At 46.8% G+C, this 14,927-nt stretch overlaps 3 protein-coding genes across 16 annotated transcripts in view; 2 read left to right on the forward strand and 1 right to left on the reverse strand.

The window, feature by feature from the left end:
- Positions 1-14,927, reverse strand: part of LOC111525784 (leucine-rich repeat-containing protein 37A3-like) — a 510,962-nt gene that overhangs the window by 433,806 nt on the left and 62,229 nt on the right. The gene's annotated exons all lie outside the window — the stretch shown is intronic.
- The window catches only part of LOC111534527 (ADP-ribosylation factor 2-like), a 177,145-nt gene that overhangs the window by 5,596 nt on the left and 156,622 nt on the right, over positions 1-14,927 (forward strand). For 5 of the 6 annotated variants that reach the window (XR_004228549.1, XM_031934374.1, XM_031934373.1 and 2 more), the window contains one exon: positions 10,319-10,478. Coding sequence is in view for 5 of the 6 variants with exons in the window: in XM_031934373.1 (XP_031790233.1) it covers positions 10,319-10,478 (160 nt within the window). In the remaining variant the exon portion in view is untranslated. Of the gene's footprint in view, positions 1-7,111; positions 7,359-10,318; positions 10,479-14,927 lie in introns of those variants that run through there. The other variant, XM_031934375.1, reaches the window with a different exon arrangement.
- The window catches only part of LOC111535109 (leucine-rich repeat-containing protein 37A-like), a 26,719-nt gene continuing 24,727 nt past the window's right edge, over positions 12,936-14,927 (forward strand). Inside the window, exon 1 of the mRNA XM_031934377.1 lies at positions 12,936-13,154. Within this exon, the coding sequence (XP_031790237.1) occupies positions 13,102-13,154 (53 nt within the window). The 5' untranslated portion in view covers positions 12,936-13,101. The remainder of the gene's footprint in view (positions 13,155-14,927) is intronic.

The following is a 14,927-nucleotide window of genomic DNA, read 5'->3' on the forward strand; positions in this document are numbered from 1 at the left end:
ACCCTCACAGAAACATCCAGAATAATATTTGATCAAGTATCTGGGCAACATGGCCAAGCCAAGTTGATACAAAATTAACCATCACGCTGGATCACAAGGGCTAACTGACTTTGGTCAAACCCTGCCCTTGCCCCTATGCCCCACTCTTTTTCATTCTGGGTCCCGCTGTTTTCATTTTATCATGTCTTCATCTTCCCCCGCGACCTTTGAGGTACCTTTCCTTTCTGACCCTATCCCTAGTCTCACCTCCTACCCCCCACTCAAAGCCCTCCCTTCCTTAAAAAATGATGTTAGTCATTACACTTTCAGATTTAAATTAATCATTGTGTTAACCGTCTTACTAACTTTCTCACTGTAAAAGGAAAGCATATTAAAAGAATTTCAGGGATCGATGAAGAGCTAAGGGAGGTATTTTTTTAGGAAGAGAAAGTGACTAACTCACAGAAATCAAGACAAAGGGGGACAGTCAGATTTTGCAGACGACAGAAAGCAGGTGAACTCTAGAGATCTAGAAAACTAGCAAATGGTCTCTTCAGGGTGTCATCATTGCAATAAATGAGCTCTAGCAATTTCTGTCATTCCTCAGGGTACTCAAGATTGCAATTACTTAGGAGAGAGAGAGCATCTGATTGATTGAACTTGGGTTCTGTACTCACTCTTGGGCCAAGGGGAGGCAGGGTTCCTGGTCTGACAATCCTTCCAAGGCCGCATGAACCGGAAGAGCTGTTACCAGAAAAGGGCAGAGTGAATATGGGGCAGCAAAAACATTTGTTGCTTATCGACTATCACTGCAAGGATTACTCAGAGGGTGATGCAGAATCAGCACCCCTCTATTTCTAAGATGACCTTGAATGTCAGAGCAAGGCACAAACAGGATGCAGAGACATGTGGAGTATCTGGAGCAATGTCTTACAATCCTTCCCCTCCTGCTGGATGCTAAGGACCTTAAGGACAGGAGCTATGTTTGCCTGCAATTTATTTGGCAGGCCCTGCAGGGCTGTACAAATGATTCTATTTAACTTTTACTACTTGTGAGAAGGCACAGAGGGCTTTGAGAGGGCACAGAGGGCCTCTTACAATGGGTAGATACGCACGTTAGCTGATACACTGGAAATTTTCCAGCAGGCATATCCTTCCAAGATGATAAATATTCCTCCTTGTTGGAGAAATTGAAGACATTTGTACTTGCAGTCTAGCTTACCTAGTAAAACAAGACAAATTAACCAGTGATATGGAGAAACACGTTTGCATTATTTTCCAACCTTGAAAATAATGTCAGATTATTGGACTGAGAGCCAATGTCATTTTCTCGATCTGGTAATTATTTGGACAAAATCTCTTTGATTTCTAGGTTCAAATTCAAGGTGCCAAAAAAAAAAAAAAAGATGGAAACTAGGCCAGGCGTGGTGGCTCACCTCTGTAATTCCAGCATTTTGGGAGAACAAGGCAGGTGGATCACCTGAGGTCAAGAGTTCGAGACCAGCCTGGACAACACAGCAAAACCCTGTCTCTACTAAAAATACAAAAATTAGCTGGGCGTAGTGGTGGGCACCTGTAATATCAGTGACTTGGGAGGCTGAGACAGGAGAATTGCTGGAACCTGGGAGGCGGAGTTTGCAGTGAGCCGAGATCATGCCATTGCACTCCAGCCTGGGTGACAGAGTGAGACTGCATCTCAAAAACAAACAAACAAAAACAAATAAGGAAACTGGGCTCAGGGATATGAAGGTACACAGGTGACGGGCAGATAGGGACAAAGAAGAGAACCTAACCCTCTGGACTCCCCAAGCCATTCTAATATTTGTTTTTGTACGTTAGTAACTTCTGCAAGTTAGTAGATCAGAACTCAACTAGTTTCCTGTATTTCCTGATAACCTCTCTGACCCACCCATGATTTAGCTAACATCTGATTTGGTCAAGGAAGCAACCTGGTCCTCAGATTCAGTGTGAGACTTCATGAAATTGACGTGAATTTTTTTTTTTTTTTTTTACACAGGGTCTGGCTCTGTTGCCCAGCCTGGAGTGCAGTGGTACAGTCTCGGCTCACTGCAACCTCCGCCTCCCGGGTTCAAGCGATTCTCCCACCTCAGCCTCCTGAGTAGCTGGGATTACAGGCGCCCGCCACCACACCCGGCTAATTTTTGTATTTTTAGTAGAGATGGGGTTTCACCATATTGGCCAGGCTGGTCTGGAACTCCTGACCTTAGGTGATCCGCCCGCCTTGGCCTCCCAAAGTGCTTGGATTACAGGCATGAGCCACCCCGCCCGGCTGGCGTTAATTTTCTCTTCTGTCCCTAGTTCATCTTCAGGTCACTGTCTGATTTTATTAGTTCTCAAATTTAAATCACTATGCATGCTCAGCTCTTCTAGTTATTTCCCTTGTTTTCTCATGCTGGGGAAAAAAAAACCCCCGATTTATTCTAATTAACTGTGAGAAAAGAAAGAGAACAAATCCTATCATTCCCTATTGTCTTGCGCAAATATGAAGAGAGATATGATAGTGGAGAAAATAAAAGCAAAAGGGAATCCATTCGACAGAATCTTTCTCCTCCCAGGGTGCTTGAAGTTAGATATTCTGAGATTCCAGTGGAGGAACGGTATGGTGGAAACATCAAAGTTCAACAAGGCTGAATTTAGGGCATATTTTATTCAGATTCTACCATATATAGTGTCTAAAATGAAACAACGCTGGGGAATGAAAAGGTTGTTGAAGATACAAGTTGCCTTTATTAAAGACAAATATTTAATAAAAATAATCACAATTCGCTTTCAAATCTGAAGAAAATACTGAGTTTTCCAGGCTACACATAAATAAAACTGCCAACGATGACAATTCCAGCAACTAGGAAAACAAGTACTCCTACAAAGAAAAGTGAGAAAATTCATGGAGAATTTGAACTCAGAACCAACTCCTCGGAGCTGATCTTTTCTGGGGGAAGCCAGGGCACGCACCGGGTGCTCTTAACGGCAAGGCCATGTTTAAGAGAGTCTGGAGGCCAGGCACGGTGGCTCACGCCTATAATCCCAGCACTTTGGGAAGCTGAGGCGGGTGGATCACAAGGTCAGGAGATCGAGACCATCCTGGCTAACACGGTGAAACCCCGTCTCCACTAAAAAACACAAAAAATTAGCCGGGCATGGTGGCGGGCGCCTGTGGTCCTAGCTACTCGGGAGGCTGAGGCAGGAGAATGGCGTGAACCCAGGAGGCAGAGCTTGCAGTGAGCTGAGATAGCACCACTGCACCCCAGCCTGGGCGACAGACCGAGACTCCATCTCAAAAAAGAAAAAAAAAACTCTGGAAGCACAGAGCAAAATGGACATTCGAGGGCGAACAACTGCTGGCAAAGGGATAACAAAAAACTTCACCTTCAAAAAATAAATCCTTTTTTTTTGAGACACAGTTTCTCTCTGGTCACTCAGGCTGAAGTACAATGGCACAACCTCCGCTCACTGCTACCTCCACCTCCTAGGTTCAAGCGATTCTCCATCCTCAGCCTCCTGAGTAGCTGGAATTACAGGCACCTGCCACCATGCCCAGCTAATTTTTGTGTTTTTGGTACAGACAGGGTTTCACCATGTTGGCCAGGCTGGTCTTGAACTCATGACCTCAGGTGATCTGCCCGCCTCGGCCTCCCAAAGTGCTGGGATTACAAGTGTGAGCCACTGCACCTGGTCAGCTCATTTCTTTATAGTGCTACATAATATTCCACTGTCTGGATGTATCACAGTTTATTTATCCATTCAGCCATTGAAGGACATTTTGGTTCCTTTCCAGTTTTGGTAATTATGAATAAGCTGCTATAAACATCCATGTGCAGATTTTTGTGTAGACATGTTTTACTTATACCCAATTCTTAGCTCCTTTGGGTAAGAGTATGTTTAATTTTGTAAGAGACAGCAAACTGTCTTCAAGAGTGGCTGTTCCATTTTGCAATGAATGAGAGTTCCTGTTGCTCTATAAAAATCCACTGTTTGAAAGAGCTGGCCAGACAAGGTGGCTCAAGCTGTAATCCTGGCACCTTGGGAGGCTGAGGTTGGAGGATTGCTTGAGTCCAGGAGTTCAATATCAGACTGGGCAACGTGGTGAAACCCTGTCTACAAAAAAATACAAAAATTAGCCAGGCATGGTGGTACATGCCTGTAGTCCCAGCTATTGGGGACGCTGAGGTGGGAGGATTGCTTGAGTCTGGGGAAGCAGAGGTTGGAGTGAGCCAAGATGGTACTACTATACTGCAGCTTGGGTAACAGCGAGACCCTGTCTCAAATAAAAATAAAAATAAACCAAAATGGTAACAGTGATTATATTTGGATGGTAGGATGATGGGTGATTATTTGTTTTTCCTCCTTTTCCTCCCCTGACTCGTTTTCTTATCTCTCTCCCTCTGTCTCTCTGGTGAGGGGAGTATCTTTTTTCCCATGTACTTTAACAAATGACTATGTATAATTTTTTTTTTTTTTGAGACCGAATTTCACTCTTGTTACCCAGGCTGGAGTGCAATGGTGAGATCTTGGCTCACCGCAACCTCCGCCTCCCAGGTTCAAGCGATTCTCCTGTCTCAGTCTCCCGAGTAGCTGGGATTACAGGCATGTGCCACCACGCCCGGCTAAATCTGTATTTTTAGTAGAGATGGGTTTCTCCATGTTTGTCAGACTGGTCTCGACGAACTCCCGACCTCAGGTGATCCACCCGTCTTGGCCTCCCAAAGTGCTAGGATTACATGTGTGAACCACCACACCCAGCTATGTATAATTTTTATAGTCAGAAAAAAGATACTTTAATTTTTAAGGAGTCATGTATTTATATTAACCCTCATACATACAAGCACTGTAATTAGAAGAGTAAGTACAGTACTGTAATTGTAGTAGTTTTATTTGCCCAGTGCACAGTGAGTCAGCATACAGAGACACCCGGCTGCAGCAAGGAAAGAGTTTAACAATCACAGGGCATCTGAACGAGGAGATGGGAAGAAGCCTCAAATCCACCTCCCTGAGAGGTTTGGGGGACAGGGTTTTTAAGTCCTCTGAACAGGGGCTGTAGTGTGGGGATCGATGATTGGTCAAGAAGTGAAGGGCGAAGTCATGAGACAGGGAGACCAAGAAACCTCATTCTTGTGGTGAGTGGGTTCCTTGGTGGGGTATGTCAGAATTCAGGATCTGAAAAACAGTTCTTGAGCAGAAAGATCTTATGAGTCTAGCGTCAGAAATTCTTACTCATGGTAAGAACCATGGGGAAACAGGTAGCAGGTGGTCTAGCATGCTGGGTGACGTTCAGTGAGTTAGCAGCTGCAGGGAAGTGGGTCAAAGTACACTTGTGCACCCTAGATAATAGCTAACTATATATAATGCTGTCTTAAAGCCTGGCTTGTAACTCTCCTTAATCCTGTGAGGGCAGTTTCAATTCTGTATTTGTTTAAAAAGATTAAGGTGGCTGGGCGCGGTGGTTCATTCCTGTAATCCCAGCACTTTGGGAGGCCAAGGTGGGTGGATCACTTGAGTTCAGGAGTTCAAGACCAGCCTAGCCAACATGGTGAAACCCCGTCTCTACTAAAAATACAAAAATTAGCTGGGCGCAGTAGTGCATGCCTGTAATCCCAGCTACTCGAGAGGCTGAGGCAGGAGAATTGCTTGAACCGGGGAGGTGGAGATTGCAGCGAGTGGAGGTTGCAGTGAGCTGAGATCGTGCCACTGCACTCCAGCCTGGGCGACAGAGTGAGACCCTGTCAAAAAAAAAAAAAGATTAAGGTGTGGGAGTGGGACAGACCCAGGCTACTTAATATTTTTCTGTAAAACAGCAGGGAAAATAGTTTCTAATTGACTGGATGTGACGGTCCTGCAGGTAAAATTCTTTTTCTTATTTAGTCAATTCTAGCAGTACCTTCTAACTTTGTTTGTTTGTTTGAGATAGGGTCTCACTTTGTCGCCCAGGCTGGAGTGCGGTGGCGTGATCACGGCTCTCTGCAGCCTCGACCTCCCGGGTTCAAGTGATCCTCCTGCCTCAGCCTCCCAAGTAGCTAGGACTACAGCCGTGTGCCACCATTCCCGGCTATTTTTAAATTTTTTTTTTTTTTTTTGTAGAGGTGGGGTTTTGCCATGTTGCTCAGGCTGGTCTCGAACTCCTAGCTCCAAGCCTTGGCCTTCCAGGAGTGAGCCACCGTGCAGCGCCGGCTAAATTTTTTTTTTTTTTTTTGAGGCGGAGTCTCGCTCTGTCGCCCCGACTGGAGTGCAGTGGCGGGATCTCAGCTCACTGCAAGCTCCGCCTCCTGGGTTTATGCCATTCTCCTGCCTCAGCCTCCCGAGTAGCTGGGACTACAGGCGCCCGCCACCTCGCCCGGCTAGTTTTTGTATTTTTAGTAGAGACGGGGTTTCACCGTGTTAGCCAGGATGGTCTCGATCTCCTGACCTCGTGATCCACCCGTCTCGGCCTCCCAAAGTGCTGGGATTACAGGCTTGAGCCACCGTGCCCGGCCTAAAGTTCTTGATATAGGTTCTGGCACATAGCGTATGTTTAATAGATATTTGTAATTCTGATGATTTTAGTTGTGTACCATTTACAGGCGTTTGTAACCTTTTTAGCTAACAAGGTGGGCATTTAGGGAACTGATTATGGAAGGCATTGCTCAGACACCACAAATGGGTGGCCAGTATTTTCCCCAACTGTTGAAAATCTGTTTAGAGGTGGGAGGGCAGTCTAGCCTCAGGCGGAATAGGAAACCTTCGTTATGCCTAATTTCAGTGTCAGTGTCTGGTATTTCCTACGCGGAACACCTCCCCAAACTAATGTCTACGTTTAACTCAACTGCGGTAAATTTCCTTCCATGGCACTATTAACCTGGCCCTGCCCACATGTCCGCTCCCGGTTGGTGTGAACGCTCCGCGATTTTCCCAGCGGATTGGCTGTGCAAATAGACAATCCTTTTGCTTTTCTGATTGGTCGCACGTGGCATGGAGGACGTGGGCGTGTCTCGCCGGAACTCGCTGAGCTGTCATTTGAAGATGAACAGGGTATTGCCAGAGCTTCGTGGCGTCGCCTACGGCGCTCCCTCCCTCCTAGGCCCCTACTGTTCTTGCATTGGTCAGATGTGTCGTCACTCATAAAACTTCCAGCTCATTGGTGCAAAAGCTCCAGGAGGCGGTGGGTGATTGGTTGGTTGCTGTTCCTGTCCCCACGCGGGTTGTGGTTTAGCTGAACTGAGCCGAAATCCTAAAGGCCGCGGAGTCGGCGGTGATGTAGGTAGCGGTGCCTTGAGTGGCAACAGGTGAATCTCTGGCTCCCCTGGGGCGGCAGCACTCACGACCTGGCTGGATCTCCACTTCGTCTGCGGCCCAGAAACTGGAGGGTGGCGGTGGCTTGCGGAAAGGTATTGGGCTCCGCTGTTCCTTCTTTGCCCTCTCGACGGCGGGAGCAGCGAGGAACCGAAGGAGGCTTCGTAGGTTCCACGCAAGGCCCTCTCTCTGCTCTTCCAGGGGCGCACAAGTTGAGAAGGAGCGGCCTGGCGGCCCGGGGAAAAAAGGCACTCAGCGTCCTTCCCCGGGAGCCGGGCGTGCCTGGCTGCCGCGCACGCTCATCTGGGCCACCGCGCTCGTTCGTGTTCTTGACGTCGTGCCAACGTTTCTCCCTAATGCACTTTTGGCGCTTGGGGCCGGGAGAGTGAGCGTGCCAAAAAGGCCCTGTAATCGGAGCCATCATACCCCAGAGGGTCTCCAGCGGCGCAGGGGTGTCAGGACCGCGGGGGTCTGGGGCACATGAGTAGCAAGAAGAGGAAAGAGAAAGGAGAGGGAGGTCAAGGGGGTGTGTCTGTGCGGTTGGCAGGGGAAATCTGGGGAACTATCTGCCTCAGGGGGCATCTGAGCGGGAAATACCTTCTCTCCCCCAGCATGTTCCATATTTGTGAATAGGAAAAATTCTGGGCTCGCTTTCTCTCATCCTAGAAAGGAATGTTGTGTATTTGGGTGTAATCCATGATATTAAGCTACTGCTGGCCACTGTTGAATTTCAGCGGTGAGGCCTGTGGAATTTGGTTACCTCCCCTCTGTGGTCACCAGAGTTCGAATGAATGGTTGATTGGGTATCCTCTTTGTGTCTTCCCCCTCCCCTGCCCAGGAGTAAAGCTTTCTTTGGTTAGCAATTTAAAAGGAAAATAAATCACAGTCTCTGGAACAAGGATGTAGGTCTTTTTTTTTTTTTTTTTTGTATTATTTTTAAAAATAGAGGCAGGGTCTTGCTATGTTGCCCAGGCTGGTCTCGTACTCCTGGCCTAAAGCAATCCTCCCTTGTTTTCTGTTATCTTAGTAAGCAAAAAATAAAGTGATCCTATTGCCTCGGCCTCCCAAAGTACTGGAATTGCAGGGGTAAGCCACCCTGCCTGGTCTGAAGATCTTTATAGACTTCCAAGAGCTTGATTAGAGGTGTAGACCCAGCACTGCTTTTAAGTCTTTACTTAGAATGTCAAGCTCACATTTCAAGTAGGCTAATCTCAAAGAGACTGTAAATTTCTGTAAAGTTAGTCTAACTTTGCTATTGATGTACTTTATGTACCATGATCTCTACTGAAAAATGAAATAATGAACATTTATGCTGTTAGAAGTCAATATAGTGATTACCTTTTATGGAGTAATGACTGGGAGGAGGCACAAGGAGAATTGATCTGATAATCATCTTTTTTTTTTTTTTTTTGAGATGGAGTCTGGCTCTGTTGCCCTGGGCTGGAGTGCAGTGTCCCAATCTCAGCTCACTTCACCCTTCACCTCCCAGGTTCAAGTGATTATTGTGCCTTAGCTGCCTGAGTAGCTGGGACTGCAGCTGTGCACCGCCATGCCTGGCTAATTTTTGTGTTTTTAGTAGAGACAGGGTTTTGCCCTGTTGGCCAGGCTGGTCTTGAACTCTTGACCGCAGGTGATCCGCCCACCTTGGTCTCCCAAAGTGCTGGGATTACAGGCGTGAGCCACTGCGCCCAGCCTGATAAATCATCTTTTCTTGATTTGGTTACATAGGTGTGTTTGGTTCATGAAAATTTATTGAACTTTATAGTTATATACGTTTATATCTGTATGTAAACTATACTTAAATAAAAAGTTCTAAGAACTGGTTGAGAGTAAGGTGATAGTTACAGCAATAGAACACTGGATACTGGCTGGGCCTGGTAGCTTACGCCTGTAATCCCAGGACTTTGGGAGGCTAAGGCGGGAGAATCACTTCTTGAGCCCAGGGGTTTGAGATTAGCCTGGGAAATAGAGTGAGACCTAATTTTCACAAAAAATACAAAAATTAGCTGGGCGAGGTGGCGAATGCCTGTGGTCACAGCTGCTCTGGAGACTGAGGTGGGAGGATTGCTTGAGATGGGGAGGTTGAGGTTGCAGTGAGTCGTGATTATGCCATTGCACTCCAGCCTGGGTGACAGAATGAGACGCTGTCTTAAAACAAAAAACTCAAATGAAAACTGGATGCTGTGGTGCCTCCTCAATTCTGCCAAGTTCTCTCTCTTGGCAGTGAAGCTTCCCAACGCTGAATTTCTTTGCCTCTGAAATTTCTTAGGTTATTTACTAGGCTGTCTGCTAGCCATGGGGAACTACTACGTTTCCAAGGGATATAGTTGTTTAACCTGCCTTAAAGACTTTATTATTGCATAAAATAAACAAATTCTCATTTCAGTACAGTTTAGAATGAGGTACAGTTGTATTTGTTGTATCATTGCTTCTGTACTTCTGTTTTTTTTAATTTAATTAATTAATTAATTAATTTTTTGAGATAGTCTTGCTCTGTCACCCAGACTAGAGTGCAGTGGCGTGGTCCTGGCTCAGTGCAACGTCTGTCTCCCCAGGTTCAAGCGATTCTTATGCCTTAGGCTCCTGAGTAGCTGGTACTACAGGTATGCGCCACCAGGCCTGGCTGATATTTGTGTTTTCAGTAGAGGTGGGGTTTCACCATGTTGGCCAAGCTGGTCTTGAACCCCTGACCTCAGGTGATCCGCCCGCCTTGGCCTCCCAAAGTGCTGGGATTACAGGCGTGAGCTACCACGCCTGGTCCTGTACTTCTGTACTAAATTGACTAAAGGCTACCACTGTTGTAGCAGTGCTGAGGTTATGTTGTATATCCCACTTGGATGCTGCAGTGGAAAATATAATTTTCTGGTAAGGCATTGAAAGGTTTAGTTGAGTTTCCCTTTGAAGATAAGACTCACTACTCATTGGCCAAAGTGTACCTAAAATTGTTTAATTTTTCCTGGAAGCCATTTCTAATTGACACTTGTATTTTATGCATGTTGCTTCTGTATCTCTGCAAAGAACAATTATTTGACTTGCTTTTCTTGTCATGTTACAGAATTCAGTTACAATGGGAAACATTTTTGAAAAGCTCATTAAGAGTCTACTTGGGAAAAAAGAGATGCGGATTCTTATATTGGGTTTGGATACAGCTGGAAAAACCACCATCTTGTATAAATTGAAGCTGGGGGAGACTGTGCCTGCCATCCCTACAGTAGGTAAGTTAATGAAAGACCGGCAATTCCAGTTTACAATTTAGTATGTTATATATATTTTTTTCTTTTAGGTTCTTTTTCACCAGAGAAACATGTTTTATTTTTACATGCTTCTTCTGTTATTGAATAATCCTTTTTAAAAATCTTGTCTACTCCAAGAGATACATTTTTAGAGGCCAAAAACCAGGTTACATTATATATCCTTTTCTTTTTTTTGACTGTGTCACCGAGACTAGAGTGTAGTGGTGCATCTCTGCTTACTATGGTCTCAACTTCCTGGGCTCAAGTGATCCTTCCACCTCCCTCCTGAGTAGCTGGAAGCACAGGCATGCACCAGCATGCCCAGCTAATGTTTGAATTTTTGGTAGAGATGGGGTCTTGCCATGTTGCCTAGGCTGGTCTCGAACTCCTGGGCTCAAGCGATCCTTCTGCCATGGTCTCCCAAAGTGCTGGGATTATAGGCATGAGCCACCGTGCCTGACCAGGTTTTCTATCCTTTTCTAGTGGCTTGCACATTCTTAGGTTCATAAAGGAGACATGTGAACACAGGTAGACTAAGCAAATTTAACCCTATCTGCTTGGCAAAAAAGAAAAAGATAATGGGCCAAACAGGGAGGGTAGTTCTGCCCCCCATTCCTCGCAGCTAGTGTCCCAGCAGAAGGCTGAGGTGGGAGCTGGGAATCTGCTGGTGCCTCCTCAGTCAGCCTCTGTTCCAGCTGGCCTTCCTTAGCAGCAGCATCTCATCTCTCTACACCAAGTACACTCCCAGTGGCCTTAAGACTGACTGTGCTACAGCTTTCAAAAACTATAATGCCTTTCAAATATGTCTTATTACTTGGATCTCAATATCTCCCATATACCTTGGGTGGACTATTTTGCTGAAGATCTTTGTGTCAATCATTTACGATCATGTGCTGCAAAATGAAGTTTTGGTCAACAGTAGACCACATATATGATGGTGGTTCCATAGGAGTATAATGGAGCTATCCCTATACAGGCATACCATTTTTATCTTTTTGTTGTTGTTGTTATTGTTGTTGAGATGGAGTCTCACTCTGTTGCCCAGGCTGGAGTGCGATGGTGTGATCTCAGCTCACTGTAACTTCTACCTCCTGGGTTCAAGTGATTCTCCTACCTCAGCCTCCCGAGTAGCTGGGATTATAGGCATGTGCCACCATACTCAGCTAATTTTTGTATTTTTAGTAGAGACTGGTTTTTGCCATGTTGGCCAGGCTGGTCTCGAACTCCTGACCTCAGGTGATCCACCCACCTCCACATCCCAAAGTGCTGGGATTACAGGCATGAGCCACTGTGGTTGGGCCCCATTTTTATCTTTTATACAGTATTTTAACTATACCTTTTCCATGTTTACATGCACAAATACCTGCCATTCTGTGACAGTTGCCTTTAATATTCAGTACAGTAACACATAGTACAGGTTTGTGGCCTAGGAGTCATAGACCATACCATATAGCCTAGGTGTGCTGTAGGCTATACCACCTAGGTTTGTGTAAGTATATGCTATGATGTTAGCACAATGGTGAAATCACCTAATGACACATTTCTCAAGCTCCTCACATGGCAGGCAACACATGACTGCATATGAAAGCTCTTAAATAGGGATTAAGTTTCTAAAGTAATCTCAAAAGAAAACAGTCATTATTTACTATTTATGGAATTTTTTTTAAAAAAAGGAGCAAAAGTTTCATTTCAGTGGGAACTTAATTTGGGGCTAGAGTGTTTTATTTAACTTTCACCCCGAAGTTGCAACGTGTTTTGAAGTCCTTCCCTGTAAAATAATTATTTTAACTCAATTTAAATAAAACCCACCCAGTAAACTTCAAGCTTTAAGAAGTCTAGGTTTGGCCGGACGCGGTGGCTCAAGCCTGTAATCCCAGCACTTTGGGAGGCCAAGACAGCTGGATCACGAGGTCAGGAGATGGAGGCCATCCTGGCTAACACGGTGAAACCCCGTCTCTACTAAAAAATACAAAAAACTAGCCGGGCAAGGTGGCGGGCGCCTGTAGTCCCAGCTACTCGGGAGGCTGAGGCAGGAGAATGGCGTGAACCTGGGAGGCGGAGCTTGCAGTGAGCTGAGATCCGGCCACTGCACTCCAGCCTGGGCGACAGAGCCAGAATCCATCTCACAAAAAAAAAAAAAAAAAAAGAAGTCTAGGTTCCTGTGAAATGTGAGAGGAAGTCAGCACTGATTTCAGAAATCTGATTATAACAGAGATCCATCCCTAAATAAGGTGAATCTTGGAATCCCTTCAGTTTTATTTTATTTTATTTTATTGAGACGGAGTTTCTCTCTTATTGCCCAGGCTGAAGTGCAATGTTGCGATCTAGGCTCACTGCAACCTCTGCCTCCCAGGTTCAAGCGATTCTCCTGCTTCAACCTCCCGAGTAGCTGGGATTACAGGCATGCACCACCACGCCCGGCTATTAGTAGAGATGGGATTTCAGCATGTTGATCAGGCTGGTCTGGAACTTCTGACCTCAGTGATCTGCCCACCTCGGCCTCCCAAAGTTCCGGCATTATGGGTGTGAGCCACTGTGCACAGCCCCCCTTCAATTTTAAAACCATCACTATGCACCTTATGCCTATGCTAGGCACTGGGATAAGATGAAGCACCTTCTTGGAGTTTCCATGCTGGTCATTGTGCCAGACAGTAATAGGTAAGAATGGCTGTGGGGGAAGTGAGCTGTGTTCTAATTACAGTCGCATTTCAGGAAATTATCTAACATGTTGACTTTAACAGCCTAAGCTTCTTCTCCATGTGTGCACACAGGGTAGATCTCTGAAGGGTGGCGCTGTAACTTCTAGGGTAATGGCTGTGTTGAGTCAAGGCAGGATGACGGTTCCGCCTCCTCCCTGCTAGTGCAAAGGGCTCTTCACTTGGATTAAAGCCTTCTTTCCCAGACTGAATTGCCCACCCCCACCACCCCTCCTACAGAAAATTTGGAGTCCTCGCTTATTCCCTGGCAGCCCCTACCTAGTAGGGTGGTGAATTCATTATCAAACATGCGACAGTTTAGCGAAAACGGCAACATTTTGGAATAAATGACTGTAATGTGCGTGGTGCCTGCCACCCTAACTGGCGCCCATTTTGCAGCTCAGTTGCTCTCCCTGAAAGGAAGGGTATGCTCGGATTTCACCTTGGAGGAGGATGAGTTCAGGCTGCCACAACTGGACTAGCACTTCTGAAGATCCCAAGGCGAGGTCCCGTGACCCCACCCCACCACACCACAGCAGGCTGCTGGAGTCCTGGGACCACCTGGGTCTGTGGCCCAAATCCTTCCTCCCTAAGGGGAGGGGGAGGGGTGTTCCAGCCAGGCGGGGTGGGAAGGGGTGTTTGGGCGGGATTGTGACATACGATTGCCCTGGTGACATGGAGCAGATCTGGACCCAAGCCTAATAAAGGTGGCATAAATAAAGGTGTCATAAAGACAGGGCGGGGTGCACGCTCATAAGGGGCACGAGCATGTTGGGGTTGCCAGAATGACTCCCGCTCAGTGCGCAGCACCCGCGTGTGTCATGTCCCGACCACGTTTCTGGGGCCCATGGCCTCTCCTCATGTGGCAACTATTGTGTCTACTAGTCAAGGAGGCTCAGCCTCTGGAGTGGGTCAAGGACCGGCTCCAGCTGACCTCTAACCCCCTGGGGCCGCCTGAGCCCCGGTCTTCCCGCTCCTCCCATCTCCCATGGGAATCTCCCCATGCGCCCACTCCCCCTGCAGACCCGGGGGACTTTGATTACCTGGGGCCCTCTGCTTCCTCGCAGATGTCAGCCCCACCCCGGGAATCAACTGAAAATTTGACTCCATTCCTGGACCCGGATTCAGCTGAAGAGCTCTCCCTGGGGCCAGAGCAGTTCTCCGCTGCACACCAGGATTTAAATGACAAGTTGACTCCGCAAGAAAGGCTCCCAGAGGTGGTCCCACTGCTGGATGGGGATGAGAACCAGACCCTAGTTCAGCTTCCTCGCCTCAAAAGTAAGATTCCAACTGCAGATCTAGATCGGGCTGCAGGTCATCAGGCAGATGAAAGACTTGTTCCGCTAGACAGTAAGATTTCAAAACCAACCACATTTATTGTTTCGCCCAAGAACCTGAAGAAAGATGTAGCTCAGCGTTGGAGCCTTGCTGAGACTGTTGGAATTCCACACCAATTATCCAAGTCTGGGCATCAGAAACAGACTTTGCAGGATGAATATTCGAGTATGGATACACTGTATCCCGGCAGCCTGCCTCCGGAACTCCGGGTGAACTCAGATGAGCCTCCAGGGCCCCCGGAGCAAGTTGGACTTTCTCAATTCCATCTGGAGCCCAAAACTCAAAATCCAGAGATGCTTGAAGACATCCAATCCTCTGTACTCCAGCAAGATGCCCCAGGGCAGCTTCCACAGCTCCCTGAGGAGGAAGAACCTTCTTCAACCCAGGAGGAGGCCCC

Source organism: Piliocolobus tephrosceles, chromosome 16 (assembly GCF_002776525.5).
Source record: "Piliocolobus tephrosceles isolate RC106 chromosome 16, ASM277652v3, whole genome shotgun sequence".
NCBI classification, from domain to species: Eukaryota; Metazoa; Chordata; class Mammalia; order Primates; family Cercopithecidae; genus Piliocolobus; species Piliocolobus tephrosceles.